Source organism: Mizuhopecten yessoensis, unplaced genomic scaffold, assembly GCF_002113885.1.
Source record: "Mizuhopecten yessoensis strain PY_sf001 unplaced genomic scaffold, ASM211388v2 scaffold8811, whole genome shotgun sequence".
NCBI lineage: Eukaryota > Metazoa > Mollusca > Bivalvia > Pectinida > Pectinidae > Mizuhopecten > Mizuhopecten yessoensis.
Window position 1 is genome coordinate 1,534,094 of NW_018407733.1, and position 22,699 is coordinate 1,556,792.

A 22,699-nucleotide genomic window follows, 5' to 3' on the forward strand; every position below is an offset into this window, starting at 1 on the left:
TCATGCCTCAATTACTGATACCACCAGCAATCAAAAATGTTCATCATCTCGAACGAATTATAAAAGTGCTTCTTTAAGTCTCACAAATGATAATGTGCAAACATGTATATTATTAGTTAAACATATGCAGCTATTTTGGATAATCTACGACGCGCATGCGCAGTTTTCCCCTCCCAGGTGAACATTTTTTGACTACATTATGTTCAGAAAGGTCTTATATCTCGTTTTTAAAGCAAAATGAAAAAACATATGACTCTGATCATTTAGTTTTGCATTTGTTCTCTATACAGATACAAAATATTAGTTTTAAAATGAAAATTGGTTGTGACATAAGACATTTAAAATTTGTTGTGTCATAAGACATTTTTTGTTGAAAATACCACATGAAAAACGTTCATAGTCTTACTTTTAACAAAACGGAAAGGCTGATTTGACAACTTAAATGTCAAATGAAAGCGTTATTATGTACAATCTGATTAAAATCATCTGCTATATGGCTCCGCCTGAACATCTGAGTGTGCCGCGGTCAGGGTCACGTTCAGGTGACCTGTATATTTATAAATACTCATTAAATTTTGACCAATCAGAAAGATAGTTTTATTAAAGAGGAAAGACTGTATGGCGGTGTTGCCTACGCAAAATATTACCCAATGGGTACGTTTTCCTTGGCGTCGTAGAAACGTCAGTTCCCGCCGCCATATTTGTTTTGGAAAACTAATCTGTTCGATACCCCCCGCTATTTATCTATCGACCATGATATTCCGATTCAATGGCAAACTTTTGCCAGCGCGCCTCTGATTGGTTCATCTGAAGGTCTCTAGAACGTGACCCTGACCGCGGCACATTCAGATGTTCAGGCGTAGTACGACGTTAACGAAACCATGTAACATATGATTTTAATCAGATTTGTTTATGTACAAATCTCAAAATGTATGCTTCTGACACTAAAGTATAGGAAGTTTTTAACACATGATGTGAAATTAAAAAAATCTTTGATAAAAAATGGGTGTGTCAGTTTGAGGTGAAAAATATGCATAATTGAAGTTCTCTGAAATTGTCTCAGTCCCGACGCTGTACAGGTAAACAAGCCTTGAAACAAGTTCATCGATACGTACAACACGGACTGCTAAAACATTGATACAGATAGCTATCTAACGTTCGTGGTTACATATTGATAATACAAATTTGATCATTAGATGTCGAACCAATTAGTTAAAATAAAACAATTACTTATACATAAAAAAAAAAATGCCTGTACTCCAAACCGATTTGAGAGATTTGTCGTCGCCCTAGTCTTCGCTTTCATTGCTATGCTGATGACACACAAATTAACATGGTCATCAAACCACAAGACAGTTGGGATACAGTTTCAGAACATCTGGAAGCTTGTCTGACAGATATCAGTACATGGATGAACGCTAACATGCTAAAACTCAATCCGGAAAAGACGGAACTAATCGTCTTTTCCCCCAAAATGTCAGCACACAATGGCTCTCCAGCTCAAAGTCGGTGCCAAAACTATTGAGACTGTTCCAGCTGTTAAAAACCTAGAGGTATACTTTAATACTTCACTGAACATGGAGAAACAAGTGAACGCTATTGCCAAATCTTGTTACTACCAGATCTGGAACATCGGCTGTATTTGGCAGTTTATTACTGAAGATGCATGCAAGATTTTGGTGCATTCACTTGTTACCTCCCGGTTGGATTAAAGGGGCATCACGCTGAAGTAAAAAAAAAATTGTCTTTTTTCCAAATACTACATAAACATATCAAGTGAGACTCCTTATGGAAAATGCCGATCGGATTTGGCTGAAATAGATTCATAAAAATGATTAAATCTAAGATAATCATCGGTATTTCTACCTGTCTGACCAACGTTTTGTTCAGGGATTTCCCTCTACTAGCGCATGCGCATAGCACACCATTTCTTTGTAAACAAAATGACTGGCCGTGTGAAGTAAGCCAAAGAAAAGTGTTGTACCGTGTCAGCTACGAAGCGAATAGTTGCCAAATGGTCAAAAGATAGCGCAAGGGGTACGTTACGGAATCATTATTGCCAGTGGGAAGTATTCAAAGCAGAAAATAACTGCCCTAGCAGTCAGTACGGTGCATGTTTTCTTCCGGATAGCGGCCGGTTAAGCTGAAATAAAATCGACAGAAATGCTAGCGCTGTTTATGTTATGAATAAATATCTAAAACTATTAACCTCGCTAGTATCATTGTGTGAGTTTGAACACAGATGAACTTAGTTTAATATGTTAATGGGCATGTATCGGAGAGAGTTTACTTTGTGTTTTTTATAATTATACAGTGGTTTATGCAAACGAAAGGGATAAGTGACTGGTTAGTTTGATTTTGCCATGAGGCCCCCCAAGGGATAACTGCTGTGATGGCCACGGCGTATTCTGTTCTCTGATCCTCTGTCGGTGCTCGGGGTCAAATGAGATACGTGCGCTATTAGATTTACATAATTTATAATATTACCGGGATCAGTAAAATGGTATGATTTAATTATATTGCTGAATTAAACGATTGTTTTTTGTTTTGACATGCAAGTTTTAAATTAGTACTAATATAATACCCGGCCTGCCCTGGCGCGACGACGCAATATATAAAAAAAAAATCGCTCTTCGTCAGAAAGCTACGTTATCGCAGCTAGATTAAAAATGTCAAAATGACGGACCAGGATGAATAACTGAGGAAGGAGAACCTACTTCTAGTAAATAGGATCGCATAACACTTTTTTTTTAAATCGTAATTTTTCAACAGTTCATGTTTTCATATGATGTTGACTTAGAATGTATGATCATGTAACAACCTTTTCTCTATAAAGAATAAATTTTCGACTTCAGATAGAATCGGAATACGTATTGAAAACAGGGGAAAAAATATTTGATTACGTTATAAAAATGGCGCGTGCTGCCGATAACTACGGCTTCTGTTTCGGACCAAAGGAACTGATTAAAGAAAAGTTGTCTCAGCATAAAAAGGTCCATTTAAAAGTATGCTTTAATCTCTGTAAAGTATTGAAAAAATATAATTATCAAGTATCTCAACACGTTCCTTATTGACACATATTCTACATGTACACGTAGTGGTTTTGCCATACAGTTTATTGTGTGTGATGGTTAATATGACTTCCTAAATGTTAGCGTTTGGAGACAGTGAAAGTGGGAAAGAGAGTATACATAGATTTATATTCATGGTCTAGAAAAAAAATGGCCAAAGACATTGAGTTGTTTAATGTAATAAATAAATTCACAAACGTTTCCTTTTTATATTCGCGTGTAGTTTGTCATTGCATATATGCACTTTATGTAAACATTTGAAAAGGGATATTCGTCTCGTGAATATTCCTTTTTACAGAAAGGTTTGTCCCATTGTTGAGGGAGTGTTTAGCCCCGTACCACCTGTACCGGTCACGGGAGAAGGCTGTGATAAATTGTAAAAACTTGTGCCCCATCCTTTGTTTAATTTTATTGGCAACAAATTTATGTTAAAAGCTAAATAAATTTAAATTCTTAATATTGGCAAGTGTGCAATTAACTTCTGATGATGAATAATTACTGTTCAATAAGTTTGAATACGGAATTAGAAATCATATAACTTGGTTTCATAGTGCGGTAAGAAGTTGCAGTTGCCTGACGGCCCCTCTCTGAGGGCCCCTTTGTAAACCGTTTCATCTCGCTCGCACCACTTGTGTTTGCTGCCTAATCAGGTGACGTTATCGGCGCTATTTTTAGCCGGGCTTTCCCGAACAATTCAAGTGGTCAAACTGGACATTTGGAACGGACTATGAATATGGGGATAGCGAGGTAACATAAGTGGAAGTGCATACAATACATACATTCATTAAAAAAAACGCCTTTTCACGTGATGTCCCTTTAACGCCCTGCTCTGTGGTATATCTGACAAACTAACTAGTCGTCTGCGGAGGGTCCAGAACACTGCAGCACGGCTGGTTATTCGTACTCGAAAGAGAGAGCACATCACACCTGTGCTATATTCATTGCACTGGTTACCTGTACGATACAGGTCGCAGTACAAAATGTTGGTGTTAACATGCAATGCCTTAAATGGAACAGCTCCTCAGTACCTACAGGAGCTTGTTACCCTGTATCAGCCGTCATGATCACTGCGGTCGGAGTCAAAATCATTGTTGTGTGTCCTAAAAATCTCGTACGGTGACCTATGGAAACCGGTGCTTTGGGAGGGTTTCGGCTACGTTGTGGAATAGCTTACCATCTGCTACTAGAAAGTCAAATACCTTGTAGGTACTGAGGAGCTGTTCCATTAAGTGCCCTGTATGTGTACACCAGAATATTGTACTGCGACCTGTATCGTACAGGTGACCAGTACAACGTATAAAGCACTGGTGTGATGTGCTCTTTCTTTCGAGTACGAGTAACTAACAAGTGAATGTACCAAAATCTTGCATGCATCTTCAGTTAAAAACTGCCGAATACAGCCAATGTTCGTCATCTGGTAGTAACAGGATTTGGCAATAGCGTTCACTTGTTTCTCCATGTTCTGTGAACTATCAAAGTATACCCCTAGGTTTTTAACAGCTGGAACAGTCTCAATAGCTCTGGCACCGACCTTGAGCTAGAGAGCCATTGTTTGCTGACACTCAGGGACAAAAGACGATTAGTTCCGTCTTTTCCTGATTAAGCTTAAGCATGTTGGCGTTCATCCAGATACTGATATCTGTCAGACAAGCTTCCAAACTTTCTGAGACGATATTCCAACTGTCCTTTGGTTTGATGACCATGTAAATTTATGTGTCATCGGCATAGCAATGATAGCGAAGGCTATGGCGACGACAAATCTATCCAATCGGTTTGGAGTACATACAATATTTTCGTGGTCCTAACACCGACCCTTGCGGAACCCCGAAATCTAGTACTTTGTCATGTGAGGTGGAAGATCCGATGGCAACACACTGTCGTCGTTCACTCAGTTAAGACTGTATCCAGCATCGTGCGGTATCAGTCACTCCATAAGAGTATTCCAGACGTTTATAAAGTATGCCATGGTCGATGACGTCAAATGCAGCTGACAAGTTCAGCATGACAAGCACCGCTCTGCACTTGTTATCCAATGCAGAAGCTATATCATTATGTACACGTAGGAGGGCCGTCTCAGTAGAGTGTCCCATGCGGTAGGTCGATTGCATGTTGTCATGGAAACTGTTTGCATGGAGATGAACCTATAAACGCCGGGACACAACCTTCTCCAAGATCTTAGACAGAAAAGGCAGATTTGAACCTGGGCGGTAATTTTTCAACTCCCCCTTGTCCATTTCAGGCTTCTTTAACAATGGTCTTACATGTGCCTTCTTGAAACATAATGGACCCTTTGACTCAGCCAATGATTTGTTCATGATTGAGGTAATCAAAGGAAGCAGTGCTTCAAGGCATTGCTTTCATAGGTCTGTAGGCAGTGGATCAAGCTCACAGGACTTTGATTGCGAGGTCATGATAATGTTGCGCAACTCGTCCTGGGTTGTTGGTGAGAGTTTTGCAAATGGTTCCCCATCAAATGCAATGTCAGCAGTCATGACAGAGATGTCAATGTCAGCAGAGGTGTTCACTTCGGCAATAATTTTCCTGATAGAGTTGATTTATCCCACTACCAGTGTCATTCCAAAATTGTCTAAATTCTTTGTTGACTTCATGCAAATTTAAGAGCATCAAAGCTGTTTTTGCTAACAGGTTGAATCAAGATTAAGTTGTTCACAACAATTTGTTCAAGCATGTTCTCTGTATGTACATGGTAAATACCCGGCGACTCAAGCTAATCTGTGTGAGAAATCGTGCTGTAATGAGAATAGAGCGCAATGTCATAATTATACTTATATCACAAGGTATTTATAAAATAGAGCGCAATGCCATAATTATATTCATCCGATCATGTATGAAATAATAAATCTAGACAAAAAATATATAAACTTTTATTAACAATCAACAACATCGAATCCATTTTTTTTTCAGAAGTTTTGGTTTTTCCCCCGTACGCCGTGACGCCAACCAGACATTCGAGGTCGCAGCAGCCGATTGGTCATGATTTAACATCGCGGTGACTGCCGAGTAAGTCACGAATACTGTTACAGTGTAACATGCTACATACGTGCAGAATAATCAAATTCATTCCATAAAATGGTCGCTAACGCTTTACTTGTAATTTTACAACTCGGCTTTATGTTTAAAGTAATTATTCATGAATACATTTTATCTCTTAACAGGCTGAACGCTTCTTTTGATGTCAGGAACATCAGTGGGATTGACGACGACACACTAGAAGGGACTTTTGATCTCCCCGATCGGTCTCAGGACAACCCTCCAATTGTCGAGCGGAAGTGTCTGTTATTAAATTGTATATGAATATTTGTAATGTTATTATCAATTATTCAAGAGATAATAACTTGTTTTTCCGCATCTTAACATTGTAAATTTGTAATTTTGCAGATCACTTGATGATGTTGTACCCACCGACTCGTCTTGGGAGACCAGTCCGTCCGTTTCGAGATTGTGGTGGAGGGATCCAACAAGCGCCGCCGGAAGCTTGTTAGTTCCGATGGCTTTGCCTACACCGTCAAGGTACCTTAAAAAAGGTGTCACAAAAAACATATTTTATCTGGGCTTTTTACACAATATATATTAAATAAACTATCGAGTTATACATACGAATTTCTGATGTTCTATTATCTAAAGCCTTACATCTTTTATTTACAGACCGTGACCAACAGGACATGGAGGTTCAGCATCAGAAACAAGACAATCTGGTGTCGGGCAACCGTTCTTCAGAGAGGAGACTCCTTCATTCCTGGTTCCTGCGACCACGTGCATGCGCCAGACAACCTTATTGTCAACCGAGTGAGGATCGATACTCATGTATACATATTAAAAGGCTATAGTCAAATTAACATGATATTCATTAAACTTATTCTTTATATTTCAGTTGAATGTCTAAATCATGCATAAAAATGAAATGCATAGTACTGATCGTTATATAATTGTTCATGTTATTATTTTGCAGGTGAAGGACTCCGCTCTTGCAGATATTCACAGATCGGCAGGAAGCATCGCAGAGGCCGTTTTGTCCGAGCAGCTGGACCACAACTACTTCAACCTGCCCCGACCCGACTACCTGGCTCGTGCTGCCAACCGCCTACACCAGAACCTCCGGCCACGGGATCCGAAGGACCTTGACTTCGAGGTAAATTAACCGAACGGACATACAAAGTCATTTTTTCTTACAATTGTCTGTATATAAGATATAAAAATCTATTCCAACAAAAAAGCAATAGCGATAAAAATAGTGATAAAAATTCATATATATGAATATTTTTCTAATTGCAGATAGACCATGGTTTCCTTAGGTGCCCAGAACTTATTATCGGAGACGTCCACGTCGACAATCAGCGCCACATCCTGTTTGCTACGGAGCAACAACTGTCCCTCCTCAGACAATCCAGGCGCTGGTATCTGGACGGAACGTTTGAGGTAAGTCATGAGCATAACCCTGGGTATGAGGATAAGATAAATTATGATAGCTAATTATAAACTTGAAGATATATATTTATAGAATGACACACGCTGTCTCAATTCGTTACAGAATAACAGCATAATTCTCATTTTGAATTTATTTTAATAGGTACGGAAGGATCCCTTCAAACAGCCATGCTCCGTACATGCATTCCTTCAGAAGGACGACTCATGCAAGCAGGTTCCGCTGGCCTTCACCCTGATGTCCAGCCGGAGGACGCAGGACTACGAAGCTGTAAGTAATTGGTCATTAGATAAAACAATATATATCATTGACTTTCTGATATTCTGATATAGTTTGTTCGACATTAGTAGAATTTTAGTAATTCAAATCATCACATTGTTGGTACATGTACTTTAATTCACACCATTATAAACGAAAATAACCTTTCGCATGTGTAGTCTTTTCACTTGTAGGTGTTCCGGAAGCTGAAGGAGTGCCTTGGTGGTCAGCCAGCTGTTCAGGGCTTTGTAATGGATTTCGAGTCAGGTAGGTTATAATATTCAAAATTTTGAAAGATTGATCTTAACAACGGAAAAAATGATATTTATATATATATTCGTATAAGATCATGCCGAGATCACATAATCATATGTTTATATGTTTTAAATGTATCAATTCCATTACAGCCTGTTGGCCAGTAGTGATGACCGTCTTCACTGGAGCAGAGCTGAAGGAGTGTTCGTTCCACTGGGCTCAGGCCGTTCTGAGGAAGGTTGGCAGTCTTGGTCTGCGGCCAACGTATGACCAGCGACAGGGTAAGTCCATATTAATTTGTATTCTTTTTATAAATTTCAGAAAATGATTCGTCATTTTTCTTTGAAACAAAAAGTAAAAAAATAAAGATAGATATTTATATATTTATTTCCATTCAATGATACATATCAAATATCGAGCTACTAAATACTTATAATGTGATTTTTTTAATTTTTGTTTGTAGGAGTACACCAGTATGTGAAGCAGGTCCTGGCCTTACCCTTCTTACCTTCCGCACAGATTGAGCCGGCATTGCATAGCCTCAGAGTGACTGGATAAAAGTATGTAAATAATAACTACACGCACATGTCATACACGCATTTACATTATCTTTAACTTTATCTGTTACAGGTTGGCATCATAGATTGAACGGCATAGCGGTACAGGCCAATTTGCCGTTCTACATCCTGGTTCCTCTGCTCCTGAATGAGACTGGTGTCCGAGTCTTCACTACAGAAGAGGCACCAGAGGACGACTTACCGCCGAATCCAGGGAAGGTAGCGGAGCTGTGGGACCAGTATGACCAGGATGCCATCTCCACCTCGGCGTTCCTGAAGAGGGTGGGGCACGTCTATGCACCGAGGGCGACGGCTGACCAGCAGTTTTATATGTACAGTTTTTACGGATTTGGACATTTATGGTTTTGTAATTTAAAACATTGCATTAAATATGGACCTTTTTTTTATAATGAAATCTCGGAAATAACTTCGGCAGACTAAATTTGTGTGGCTCTTACGGAGGGGGGCTGGCTCCACGTGGCAAGAGCTGGGCAACAACAATGTATGCATTGTTGGCTGACACCCTCTATTTATATTCACTAAACATAAATAACAATTACCTTATTGGAAATAAATTGAATGCTAACTTCAATCAAATTGTATATCACGATTTAAAAGGTAGGGCCGTGTTTACAGTAGGGCCGTTGATTCGTCACACAGACCATCTTATGACCGTTTGTATATGTTGGACCTGTACGTGTACAGGTGTATGAAAATCCTAGACAGGCGTTAGCCAGAGGGCCAATCGATGATCGATATCATCAGAGTCAATACCGTTACATGAACTCAAATGATTGATACTGCTGTCACTACTTCTGTTCCTAAATAACATAGAAATAGTAGACGGGGTTGAACGTATTTAGGGGTACTGTAAGTATGAAGCACCGATTCACAACTTGTAATGGCAGAAAGCCAAACAAATTAACTATTTTACCCCACTAATATGGCCATATTGTCCAGTTACATGTATGACTCATCTGTCAAAATGTGAAATGTGAATATCAATGTAAAAAGAAGATGCATATACTCCATATTCACAATACTTTACTGCAACAGATAGTATATACTTAATTCGGTATTTCATCTAAACTAAGAATGAATTCCGCCAGCAGCACTACCGCTAACATCAGGGACTGATAGACCAGTTACAAGGCTGCGGCTAACCTAGGGGACTGATAGTCCACTAGTAGGTTCAAGGGTACGGCAAATCTTGGGAACTGATAGTACACTAGTAGGTGCACGGTTACGACTAGTCTCTGAGACTGATAGTCAACTAGTAGGTACCAGGCTACTGCTAACCTCTGGGACTGATGTTCCACTAGTATGTACAGAGACGTATTATACGTCTCTGGTATGTACAAGGCTACTGCTAATCTCTGGGACTGATAGTCAACTAGTATGTACAAGGCTACGACTAGTCTCTGGCACTGATAGTCCACTAGTAGGTACCAGGCTACTGCTAACCTCTGGGACTGATGGTCCACTAGTAGGTACAAGGCTACGGCATATCTTGGGGACTGATAGTACACTAGTAGGTGCACGGTAACGACTAATCTCTGGGACTGATAGGCCACTAGTAAGTACAAGGCTACGGCTAATCTTTTGGGCTGATAATCCAATGGTAGGTGCAAGGCTACAGCTAATCTCTGGGGCTGATTGTCCACTAGTAGGTACAAGGCTGCGGCTAATCTCTGGCACTGATAGTCCATTAGTAGGTTCAAGGCTGCGGCTAATCTCTGGCACTGATAGTCCACTAGTAGGTTCAAGGTTGCGGCTAACCTCTGGGACTGATGGTCCACTAGTAGGTACAAGGCTACGGCTAATCTTGGGGACTGATAGTCCACTAGTAGGTGCACGGTTACGACTAGTCTCTGGGACTGAAAGACCACTAGTAAGTACAAGACTACGGCTAATCTCTGGGGCTGATAGTCCAATGGAAGGTGCAAGGATACGGCAAATCTCTGGCACTGATAGTCCACTAGTAGGTGCACGGTTACGACTAGTCTCTGGGACTGATAGTCCACTAGTAGGTACAATTCTACGGCTAATCTCTGGGACTGTTAGTCCACTAGTAGGTACAAGGCTACGGCTAATCTCTGGGACTGATAGTCCACTGGTAGGTGCAAGGCTACGGCTAACCTCGGGGACTGATAGTCCACTACGGCAAATATCTGGGACTGATAGTCCACTAGTAGGTGCAAGGGTACGGCTAATCTCTGGGACTGTTAGTCCACTGGTATGTACAATGCTACGGCTAATATCTGGGACTGATAGTCCACTATTAGGTACAATTCTACGGCTAATCTCTGGGACTGTTAGTCCACTAGTACATGTAGGTTAAAGGCTACGGCAAATCTCTGGGGCTGATTGTCCACTAGTAGGTACAAAGCTACGGCAAAATTCTGGGACTGATAGTCCACTGGTAGGTACAAGGCTACGGCAAATCTCTGGGACTGATAGTCAACTAGTAGGTACAATTCTACGGCTAATCTCTTGGGCTGATAATCCAATGGTAGGTGCAAGGCTACAGCTAATCTCTGGGGCTGATTGTCCACTTGTAGGTACAAGGCTGCGGCTAATCTCTGGCACTGATAGTCCATTAGTAGGTTCAAGGCTGCGGCTAATCTCTGGCACTGATAGTCCACTAGTAGGTACAAGGTTGCGGCTAACCTCTGGGACTGATGGTCCACTAGTAGGTACAAGGCTACGGCTAATCTTGGGGACTGATAGTCCACTAGTAGGTGCAAGGCCACGGCTAACCTCGGGGACTGATAGTCCACTACGGCAAATATCTGGGACTGATAGTCCACTAGTAGGTGCAAGGCTACGGCTAACCTCGGGGACTGATAGTCCACTAGCATGTTCAAGGGTACGGCTAATCTCTGGGACTGTTAGTCCACTAGTATGTTCAAGGGTACGGCTAACCTCGGGGGCTGATAGTCCACTAGCAGGTGCAAGGCCACGACTAACCTCGGGGACTCATAGTCCAGATACAAGGTTACAGTCAACCTCGGGTACTGATAGTCCACTACGGCAAATATCTTGCTAACCTCTGGGACTGATGGTCCACTAGTAAGTACAAGACTACGGCTAACTTCAGGTTCTGATAGTCCACCTACAATACTACGGCTACCCACAAGGACAAGCCATGACCCATCTATTAGATTACGGCTAACCCCTCAGACTGTTAGTCCAGCTTCAAGACTACGGGGACTGATAGTCGACTAGCATGTTCAATGGGGGGGTGGGGGGGGGGGGGGCTGTGAGTCCACTAGTATGTCGAAGGGCTCGCCTACTCTATGGGACTGATAGACCACTAGTAGGTACAATGCTACGGCTAATATCAGGTGCTCATAGTCCACCTACAATATTACGGCTAACCTCTCAGACTGATAGTCCATCTACAAACTACGGCCAAACGCGGTAATGATGCATGATAGCCCGTCTCCAAGACTACGGCCAAACTACGGCTAACCTCTGGGACAGACTGATAGTCCATCTATAGTCCACTGGTAGGTGCAAGTCTACGGCTAACCTCGCGGACTGATAGTCCGCTACGGCAAATATCAAGGCTGCGGCTAAACTCTGGGACTGATAGGCCACTACGGCAAATATCTTGCTAACCTCTGGGACAGACTGATAGTCCGTCTACAAGACTAAGGCCAAACGCGGGAACTGATGGATTATTGTCCGCCTACAAGACTACGATCAAACGCGGGAACTGTTAGTCCGTCTACAAGACTAAGGCCAAACGCGGGAATTATTAGTCCAGCTGCAAGACTACGGCCAAAAGCGGGAACTGATGGATTATTGCCCGTCTACAAGACTAAGGCCAAACGCGGGAATTATTAGTCCAGCTGCAAGACTACGGCCAAACGCGGTAATGATGCATGATAGCCCGTCTCCAAGACTACGGCCAAAAGCGGGAACTGATGGATTATTGTCCGTCTACAAGACTACGATCAAACGCGGGAACTCTAACTCCAGCGACAAGACTACGGCCAAACGCGGGAACTGATGGATTATTGCCCGTCTACAAGACTACGCTCAAACGCGGGAACTGATAGCTTATCTGAAAGACTACGGCTAACTTCAGGTTCTGATAGTCCACCTACAATACTACGGCTACCCACAAGGACAAGCCATGACCCATCTATTAGATTACGGCTAACCTCTGGGACTAATAGTCCACTGGTAGGGTCAAGGTTACGGAAAATATCTGGGGCTGATTGTTCACTAGTAGGTACAAAACTGATGTTCCACTAGTATGTACAATGCTACGGCTGATATCTGGGACTGATAGTCAACTAGTAGGTGCACGGGGACGACTAGTCTCTGGAACTGATAGTCCACTAGCAGGTGCAAGGGTACGGCTAACCTATGGGACTGATAGTCCACTAGTAGGTACAATGCTACGGCTAATATCTGGGACTGATAGTCCACTATTAGGTACAATTCTACGGCTAATCTCAGGTGCTCATAGTCCACCTACAATACTACGGCTACCCACGAGGACAGGCCATGTCCCATCTATTAGATTACGGCTAACCTCTCAGACTGATAGTCCAGCTACAACACTATGGCTAATCTCACTGACTGCTAGTCCGGTACAAGACAATGGCAAACCTGGAGGACTGATAATCCACCTACAACACTACGGCTAACCTCTGGGACTTATAGTCCAATAGTAGGTACAAGACTACGGCTAACTTCAGGTTCTGATAGTCCACCTACAATATTACGGCTAACCTCTGGGACAGACTGATAGTCCATCTACAAACTACGGCCAAACGCGGGAACTGATATTATCGCACCTCGGACAAAGATTTCCCACGCCATACCACATGCTAGATTTTTCTATCTCGTCCGATCTGTCTTGTACCTTTACGTGTCATTTCCCGGAATGTTTACACTGCGATGTATTCATCCGCGCGTTAACTGCTTGAAATTGACAATTTGCATTAAAAATGTTCCGTTTTGTCGTTATATGTATAGTTTATATTTTGTTAGATATTTGATGTTGTACATAAAATATAATCTATACTATGAAATACGTTGTAATCTATGTAAGGACCGACTACATTTTTTACGCGTAAGCATTCAAATGTAGCTTAAGCAGCGAAGAGGTCATTATTATTTGAGGCCTAAGGCGGGATACTTGTATTTTTTATCAAAATTGAATAGTTCTTTTCAAACTAAAAGGTGCGAGAAAAAAATTAATTACCTGTAACTGAGCTAGATCGGGTTATCTCAGTCGAGGTTTAAGAATCTGTAACATCCAAACCTCGGCTTACGTCTCGGTTGGGATTTTGTCACAGAATTTTAAACCTCGTCGACTGAGATAACCTGATCTCGCTCAGTTACAGGTAAAATATTTTATTTGTCCATCTACATGTAAAAGACTACGGCTAACCTGGGGGACAGACTGATAGTCAATCTACAAGACTACGGCCAAACGCGGGAACTGATAGCTCATCTGAAAGACTACGGCTAACCTTTGGGACTGATATATATAGTCCCCCTACAATATCGCGGCTAACCTCGGGGACAGATATTCCAGCTACAAACCTACGGTTCACCTCGGGGACAGACTGATAGTCCGTCTACAAGACTACGCTCAAACGTGGGAAGTGTCAGTCCAGCTACAAGACTACGGTCAAACGCGGGAACTGTTAGTCCTGTTAGTCCAGCTTCAAGACTACGGTCAAACGCGGGAACTGTTAGTCCAGCTGCAAGACTACAGCCAAACGCGGGAATTGTTAGTCCAGCTACAAGACTACGGCCAAACGCGGGAACTGATAGTCCGTCTACAAGACTACGGTCAAACGCAGGAACTGTTAGTCCAGCTACAAGACTACGGCCAAACGCGGGAACTGTTAGTCCGTCTACAAGACTAAGGCCAAACGCGGGAATTATTAGTCCAGCTACAAGACTACGGCCAAACGCGGGAACTGATAGTCCGTCTACAAGACTACGGCCAAACGCGGTAATGATGGATGATAGTCCGTCTACAAGACTACGGCCAAACGCGGGAACTGATGGATTATTGTCCGTCTACAAGACTACGATCAAACGCGGGAACTGTAAGTCCAGCTACAAGACTACGGCCAAACGCGGAAACTGTTAGTCCGTCTACAAAACTACGGCCAAACGCGGGAACTGTTAGTCCAGCTTCAAGACTACGGTCAAACGCGGGAACTGTTAGTCCAGCTACAAGACTACGGCGAAACGCGGGAACTGTTAGTCCAGCTACAAGACTACGGCGAAACGCGGGAACTGTTAGTCCAGCTTCAAAACTACGGCCAAACGTGGGAACTGATAGTCCGTCTACAAGACTACGGCCAAACGCGGGAACTGTTAGTCCGTCTACAAGACTACGGTCAAACGCGGAAACTGTTAATCCAGCTTCAAGACTACGGCCAAACGCGGGAACTGATATTCCGTCTACAAGACTACGGCCAAACGCGGGAACTGTTAGTCCGTCTACAAGATAACGGCCAAACGCGGGAACTGTTAGTCCAGCTTCAAGACTACGGCTTAACGCGGGAACTGATAGTCCGTCTACAAGACTACGGCCAAACGCGGGAACTGATAGTTCAGCAGCAGTCAACTACCTTGTTACGTGAAATAATTTCTAGAAATTCGAATAAATGCAGCAGTTATTTGAAAAACATGTATGCAGATGTAGAAGCCAAAGCAATCTTCTAAACTAACAAATTATAGGCTTGTGGTGTTACACCATTTACTGTGTGATCAGTAGTCTGGATGTAGATGTATTACCTGAAATAAAACACATCCGTATCATCGCCCAGGCGTTTCCGCCACGCTGCAACATATATCTTCTCCCTTCACAAATCGATTGATGTTGCTTCCTTACAATACAAGCATGAATATTTAATCGTTAATCAAGCCCAAGCGTCGTCTTATTAAAGTAAATTAATGAAATAATGCATCATAAATATGTGTGTTTTTTCAATTTGTTTAATAAGCAAGAAAAGACAAACCCCGAATTTGCTCCAGGTGCAGCCTAAAAGAGGAGCGTTGATAGAGCAGTGTGATACGTAAAAGAAACTACAGTTGTATAGTGAAAATGATACTACTGTGCAGACTCCGAAAGAAAGGTAAAGTGAATGTCAAAGGGACTCCGAAAGTGTCTCAATGGATCTAAACAACTACATAATTAACGGGGAACTAATTAGGTGTAGCACATCAAAAAATCTAGTTACATATCATGAGGGAAACTGCGATGTTCTAACATGATTAAATATAAAGTAACTTCTATTAATATTAAAGTATTTCAATTGAAACACCGTACTGTGAAACAAAAGACTTGTCTCGACAATAAACAAATCAAAATTGATAAATTAATGAGTAAAGAAGGTATGCCCGGATTATATGCAGCCTTCGCCAATAACAATAAACTGTCAAAGATGTGATGGACACGGATGCTCTGACTATAAATAATTAATCAACAAACGGCAGACATGTTGCAGACTTAGTGGTATAACTGCGACTCATCTTGCAGACATAGTGGTATAACTGCGACACATGTTGCAGACTTTGTGGTATAACTGCCACACTTGTTGTAGATTTATTGGTATAACTGCCACACATGTTGTAGATTTAGTGGTATAACTGTCACACTTGTTGTAGATTTAGTGGTATAACTGCCACACATGTTGTAGATTTAGTGGTATAACTGCCACATATGTTGTAGATTTAGTGGTTTAACTGCCACACATGTTGCAGACTTTGTGGTGTATCTGCCACACATGTTGTAGATTTAGTGGTTTAACTGACACACATGTTGTAGGTTTAGTGGTGTAACTGCAGAAAATGTTGTAGATTTAGTGGTATACCTGCCACACATGTTGCAGATTTAGTGGTAATACCGCCACATTTGTTGTAGATTTAGTGGTATAACATTTAGTGGTATAACTGCCACACATGTTGCAGACTTTGTGGTGTATCTGCCACACATGTTGTAGATTTAGTGGTATAACTGACACACATGTTGTAGGTTTAGTGGTGTAACTGCAGCAAATGTTGTAGATTTAGTGGTATAACTGCCACACATGTTGCAGATTTAGTGGTATAACCGCCACATATGTTGTAGATTTAGTGGTATAACTGCCACATATGTTGTAGATTTAGTGGTATAACTGCGACACAAGTTGCAGACTTAGTGGTATAACTGCGACAGATATTGCAGATTTAGTGGTATAACTGCCACACATGTTGCAGACTTTGTGGTATAACTGCCACACATATTGCAGATTTAGTGGTATAAATGCCACATATGTTGTAGATTAAGTGCTATAACTGCCACATATGTTGTAGATTTAGTGGTATAACTGCCACACATGTTGCAGACTTTGTGGTATAACTGCCACACTTGTTGTAGATTTAGTGGTATAACTGCCACTCATGTTGTAGATTTAGTGGTATAACTGACACACAGGTTGTAGATTTAGTGGTATAACTGCGACGGATATTGCAGATTTAGTGGTATAAATGCCGCACATGTTGCAGACTTTGTGGTATAACTGCAGCACATGTTGTAGATTTAGTCGTATAACTGCCACCTATGTTGTAGATTTAGTGGTATAACTTCGACAGATATTGCAGATTTAGTGGTATATCTGCCACACATGTTGCAGACTTTGTGGTATAACTGCAGCACATGTTGTAGATTTAGTGGTATAACTGCGACACAAGATGCAGACTTAGTGGTATAACTGCGACAAATATTGCAGATTTAGTGGTATAACTGCCACACATGTTGGAGATTTAGTGGTATAACTGCCACACATGTTGGAGATTTAGTGGTATAACTGCCACACATGTTGGAGATTTAGTGGTATAACTGCCACACATGTTGGAGACTTTGTGGTATAACTGCCACACTTGTTGTAGATTTAGTGGTATAACTGTGACAGATATTGCAGATTTAGTGGTATATCTGCCACACATGTTGCAGACTTTGTGGTGTATCTGCCACACATGTTGTAGATTTAGTCGAATAACTGCCACATATGTTGTAGATTTAGCGGTATAACTGCGACAGATATTGCAGATCTAGTGGTATAAATGCCACACATGTTGTAGATTTAGTGGTATACTGCCACACATGTTGTAGATTTAGTGGCATAACCGCCACACATAGTGCAGGTGCCCGAACAGAAATGACACTGCCACATATGTTGTAGATTTAGAGGTATACCTGCCACACATGTTGTAGATTTAGTGGTGTAACTGCGACAGATATTGCAGATTTAGAGGTATAAATGCCACACATGTTGCAGACTTTGTGGTATAACTGCAGCACATGTTGTAGATTTAGTGGTATAACTGACACACAGGTTGTAGATTTAGTGGTATAACTGCCACACATGTTGGAGATTTAGTGGTATAACTGCCACACATGTTGGAGATTTAGTGGTATAACTGCCACACATGTTGGAGATTTAGTGGTATAACTGCCACACATGTTGGAGATTTAGTGGTATAACTGCCACACATGTTGGAGATTTAGTGGTATAACTGCCACACATGTTGGAGATTTAGTGGTATAACTGCCACACATGTTGGAGACTTTGTGGTATAACTGCCACACTTGTTGTAGATTTAGTGGTATAACTGACACACAGGTTGTAGATTTAGTGGTATAACTGCCACACATGTTGGAGATTTAGTGGTATAACTGCCACACATGTTGGAGATTTAGTGGTATAACTGCCACACATGTTGTAGATTTAGTGGTATAACCGCCACACATAGTGCAGGTGCCCGAACAGAAATGACACAGGTACGTCACGGAGGTAAGGTATACATGTGTACTCAGAAACTTACATCAGGTAAGTATATGTCCATTTACTTCGTATAAGGTAAACTTTGACAACGTTGGATTTAAAGGATTAGTTAAAATCGATTATGTAAGCTGACTGAAAAAGGGATTAAACTGTTTTCGCCCATTTGTACCACACTTGATTAATCGCGTATTAAGATGTGTGTCCTTGTAATTATACATCCGTTTATACATGTATTATATATTACTATACACTGAACTACATGCTAAAAGATCAGCACCGACTATATTATGATACTGCGTAAAATTCTATAGAATAACTTCAGGCATTTTAATGTATATCATTTAAAATCACTTTTGCCAACACATATTTCACCTTTCCGCTCACTTTCTTTCCCCTTTTCTCGTCCTAAAATGTATTCATTACTAAAGATCTGTCATATCAATCCCTTCTGTCTAAATGTTGTATACTCAAATATAAATACCTTGTTGACGTTAATAAGTGTGATTTCATTACTGAAATATCACACTATCAACCAGGATAAGCTGCACACGCAGAGAAAGCTATTAAATTTTTGTCAAAAAATACGGTATAGAAATTGAGAATATGTCAATCAGTTTCTACAAGGGATTTGTTTTTCGTTTAATAGGGTTTAACCTTCTATCACTGATGTAGGGATACAGGTGGTATATGAAATACATGTGATGTAGGAGGACATAGTTAATAAAGCTGACGTATGAGGGTATAGGTGGTATAGGAAGTGTAGGTGGTATAAGAAGTATAGATGACGTAGGAGGGTATATGTGGTTTATTAAGTATAGGTTATGTAGGAGGGTATAAGTGGAAAATGAAGTTAAGGTGACGTAGGAGGGTATATGTGGTATAGAAAGTAAATGTGATGTAGGAGGATATCGTTATTTAAGGTGATGTAGGAGAGTATAGGTGGTTATAGGAAGTATATGTGATGCATGAGGGTATACATGGTTTAGGAGGTAAAGGTGATGTAGGAGGGTATATGTTTTATAGGAAGTAAAGGTGATGTAGGAGGGTTTAGGTTGTATAGGAAGTAAAGTCGATGTAGGAGGTATAGTTGATATAGGAGAGTATAAGTGGTTTAGGAAGTATAGATGACGTACATATGTAGGAGGATATAGGTGGGTTAGGAAGTGTAGGTGATGTAAGTGGGTATAGGTGGCATAGGAAGTTAAGTGACGTATGAAGGTATAGGATGGTATAGATAGTGTACGAGGGTTTAGATGATGTAGGAGGGTATATATGATGTAAGAGGGTATATATGATGTAGGAGGGTATATATGTGGTATAGGAAGTAAAGGTGACATAGGAAGATATAGGAAATATAGGTGATGTAGGAAGGTATAGTTGGTTATAGGAAGTATATGTGATGTATATGTAGGAGGGTATAGGTGGTATAGGAAGTATATGTGATGTAGGAGGGTATAGGTGGTATAGGAAGTAAAGGTGATGTATAAGGGTTATGGTGGTAAAGTACATGTAGGTACATGTATAGGTGGTGTAAGAGGGTTTGGTTTGGTTTATGTTGTTTAACCTCCTATTAACAGCTAAGGTCATTTAAGGAAGGCCTCATCTGTGTACAAGATGTGTGCGTGTAGTGTATGCGTGTGTATTTTGGGAGGCTGCAATATGTTCGTGTTTGTCTCCTCGTGATAGCGCGGAACTTAGCCGACTTTATAGTGCTACCTCACTGAAACATACTGCCGAAGACACCCAGCAGGACGCCCCACCCGGTCTGATTATACTGAATACGGGCGAACCAGTCGTCCCACTCCTAATTTGCTGAGCGTTAAGCAGGAGTAGAAACTACCATTTTTAAAGACTTTGGTATGTCTCGACCATGGGACAGAACCCAAAGCCTTCCTCACAGGGGCGAACGCTCAACAAATGGCCAAAATAAGGTATTGTCAAGGGAGACGTTAGGAAGAAGAAAGTTGTTTAGAAAGAAGAGAAACGATAAGGTCCCAAATTTAGTCGCCTATTACGATCATGCAATTTGGGGCAGCAGGTACAAGTGTAAAAGGGTATAGTTAATGTAGGACGGTATAAGTGGTATAAGACGTATCTATAGGTGATGTAGGAGAATATAGTTAGTTAAAGTGATGTAGGAGGGTATAGGTGGTATAGGACGTATAGGTGATGTAGGAGGGTAAAAGGGCATATGACATTTTGGTGATACATGAGGGTATAGTTGGTTATAGGAAGTATATGTGATGTAGGAGGGTATAGGTGATATAGGAAGTATAGATGATATAGGAGGGTATAGGTGGTAAAGGAAGTAATGGTACATTAATACAGCACCTGAGCTTTCTTTATGAATTAATATACTACAGCTTATACATTTCTAGAAGAATGAGGTATAGAAAAGAGAATATCGAAGTATAATTCGAATTCGACATCTATAACTAGAGAAAAATATGAACCTGAGGAATATTACCAGAGACTTTTTTGTTGTTTAACTTGACGTAAGTTGACGTGATTCAGTCCAAATGGCATACACTACAGATTTACAGTGTGTGAAGAGTGAGGGCGAACTGAACATTTCACTGTATGTTTACACTTTGTTTTATTCACATAAGTAATACATAATACAAACATGATTTAATATACATAAGTAGGAGAGAGGCACAAGTGTTGATACATTTATATAGATATGTTTCCTTTCACCATACATGGACATTCAAAAGTTTGAGGCCAGCGCAGCTGCATCTCTTGGTACTTCCATAAATGGTGTATTACCTGGAAGCTGTATCCAGTTTGTTGCAGATAATGTGGACCACAACATTCGGACATTAGACGGGAATAACAGCTTTCATGGAATGGGCATCATAGCTGCGGTTACACCAGGTAAATACACTAGTAAGCCCATTCCTCGCATAGACGTAACACCAGATTACCTGAAGCTGTTGGGAAATATTGAGATCCAACCCTACAGACAGCACACGAAGACGACGGCATCACTGTCTTTCCCCAATCTGAGAGCTATGGATACATCAGACTCTGCTGTACGGTTAGATGCTTTCGTCAAGACCATCTGGACATTAAGGTCACCAATGCCATGGTGGACTGGGATCATGCAGATGATTCAGAAGGGAAGCCAACCTGGGAAAACAGCAGTGACGTTTCTTCCCATGATCGACATGAGCCCTAGCGACATGACGTGTGTCTTTTCAACACTGGCATTTATATGCAGGCTGGCACTGGGAAACGGAACAACTCCAATTGTTACATTTGACCAGCCACTGTACTGGAAGGTGTATTCTATCATCGCAAATGAGTCACAGAAAAGTGATTTGAAGACAATTGTCCTTCGTCTGGGTGGATTTCACCTTGAGATGAGCTTTCTTGGAGCAATCGGGTACATCATGAGTTGATCTGGACTACAGCAAATACTAGAGACTGTATACGCACCGAATGCGGTCACACACATGCTGAGCGGAAAATCTCTAGCCCGAGCCGTCAGAGGACATATGCTGATCCACAATGCCTTACAGGCGATACTCGTTACCCGCGCTTTTAAGACTGAGGCTCGCCAGAATGATGAAACCGCTGAACATCACCCAAGTGAAGAAGAGAACATTTTGAGAACAGCTGTAGGTTTCTACGATAGCTTTATAACAGGAGACATTTCCATGGAAACAGTGTTGTCAAGTAATGCACTAGAGGATATGTCTGATGTTCTTGCCACAGAGGTGAAATCATTTGATGGAAAACGAACAGCCAGTCTGTGGATACGATACATGGAAATGGTACAACTCCTAAAGTCATACATAAGAGGCGAAAGAATGGGGGATTGGGATCTTCACCTGAAATGTGTTCATGAAATGATTCCCTATTTCGCCGCCTCAGGACACAATTTGTATGCGAAGTCTTCATACACCTATCTTGCTGCAGAACCTCCATTCCACTCACCCAGATGTTGATCGTCAATTCAAGAATGGGTACCACGTTCTGAGAAGAAGCGATAGGTACTGGGCAGGCCTGTCGTCGGACCTTGTTATTGAGCAGGAGTTGATGAGGAGTGTAAAGACAACTAGAGGCTTGACACGAGGTCGGGAATGGGAGAGGTCCAGAGAGATCAGTGTCTGCTTTCCATGCCAGCATGTGCTGATGTTAACAATGCGATGCAAACCCTATCTGGAGTTGGATATCAGACAAGCGACCAACACAAAGACACCTCGTCTGCAAGACAGGAAAGAGATTGCCGAGACATCAAGACAACTTTGGCGTTTTTAACTGAACGAAATCCATTCTCAGATGATCCATCACTTC

The 22,699-nt window shown here is 41.4% G+C and overlaps 2 protein-coding genes across 2 annotated transcripts; one reads left to right on the top strand and one right to left on the bottom strand.

Annotated features, from left to right (window-relative positions):
• Positions 1–1,487: 1,487 nt before the first annotated feature.
• On the top strand, positions 1,488–9,156 carry LOC110456619. Its single transcript, XM_021507453.1, has 9 exons — positions 1,488–1,553; positions 6,486–6,602; positions 6,738–6,878; positions 7,042–7,221; positions 7,365–7,508; positions 7,660–7,785; positions 7,968–8,040; positions 8,181–8,309; positions 8,659–9,156. Exons 1-9 carry the CDS (start codon positions 1,488–1,490, stop codon positions 9,024–9,026), a joined length of 1,344 nt encoding a protein of 447 aa, XP_021363128.1. The 3' UTR covers positions 9,027–9,156.
• Positions 9,157–9,730: 574 nt separating this feature from the next.
• Positions 9,731–11,446, bottom strand: LOC110456620. The gene is made up of 2 exons (XM_021507454.1): positions 10,916–11,446; positions 9,731–10,462 (listed from the first exon to the last, which is right to left on the bottom strand). The coding sequence occupies exons 1-2, from the start codon at positions 11,444–11,446 to the stop codon at positions 9,731–9,733; spliced, it is 1,263 nt and encodes a 420-aa protein (XP_021363129.1).
• Positions 11,447–22,699: the final 11,253 nt, after the last annotated feature.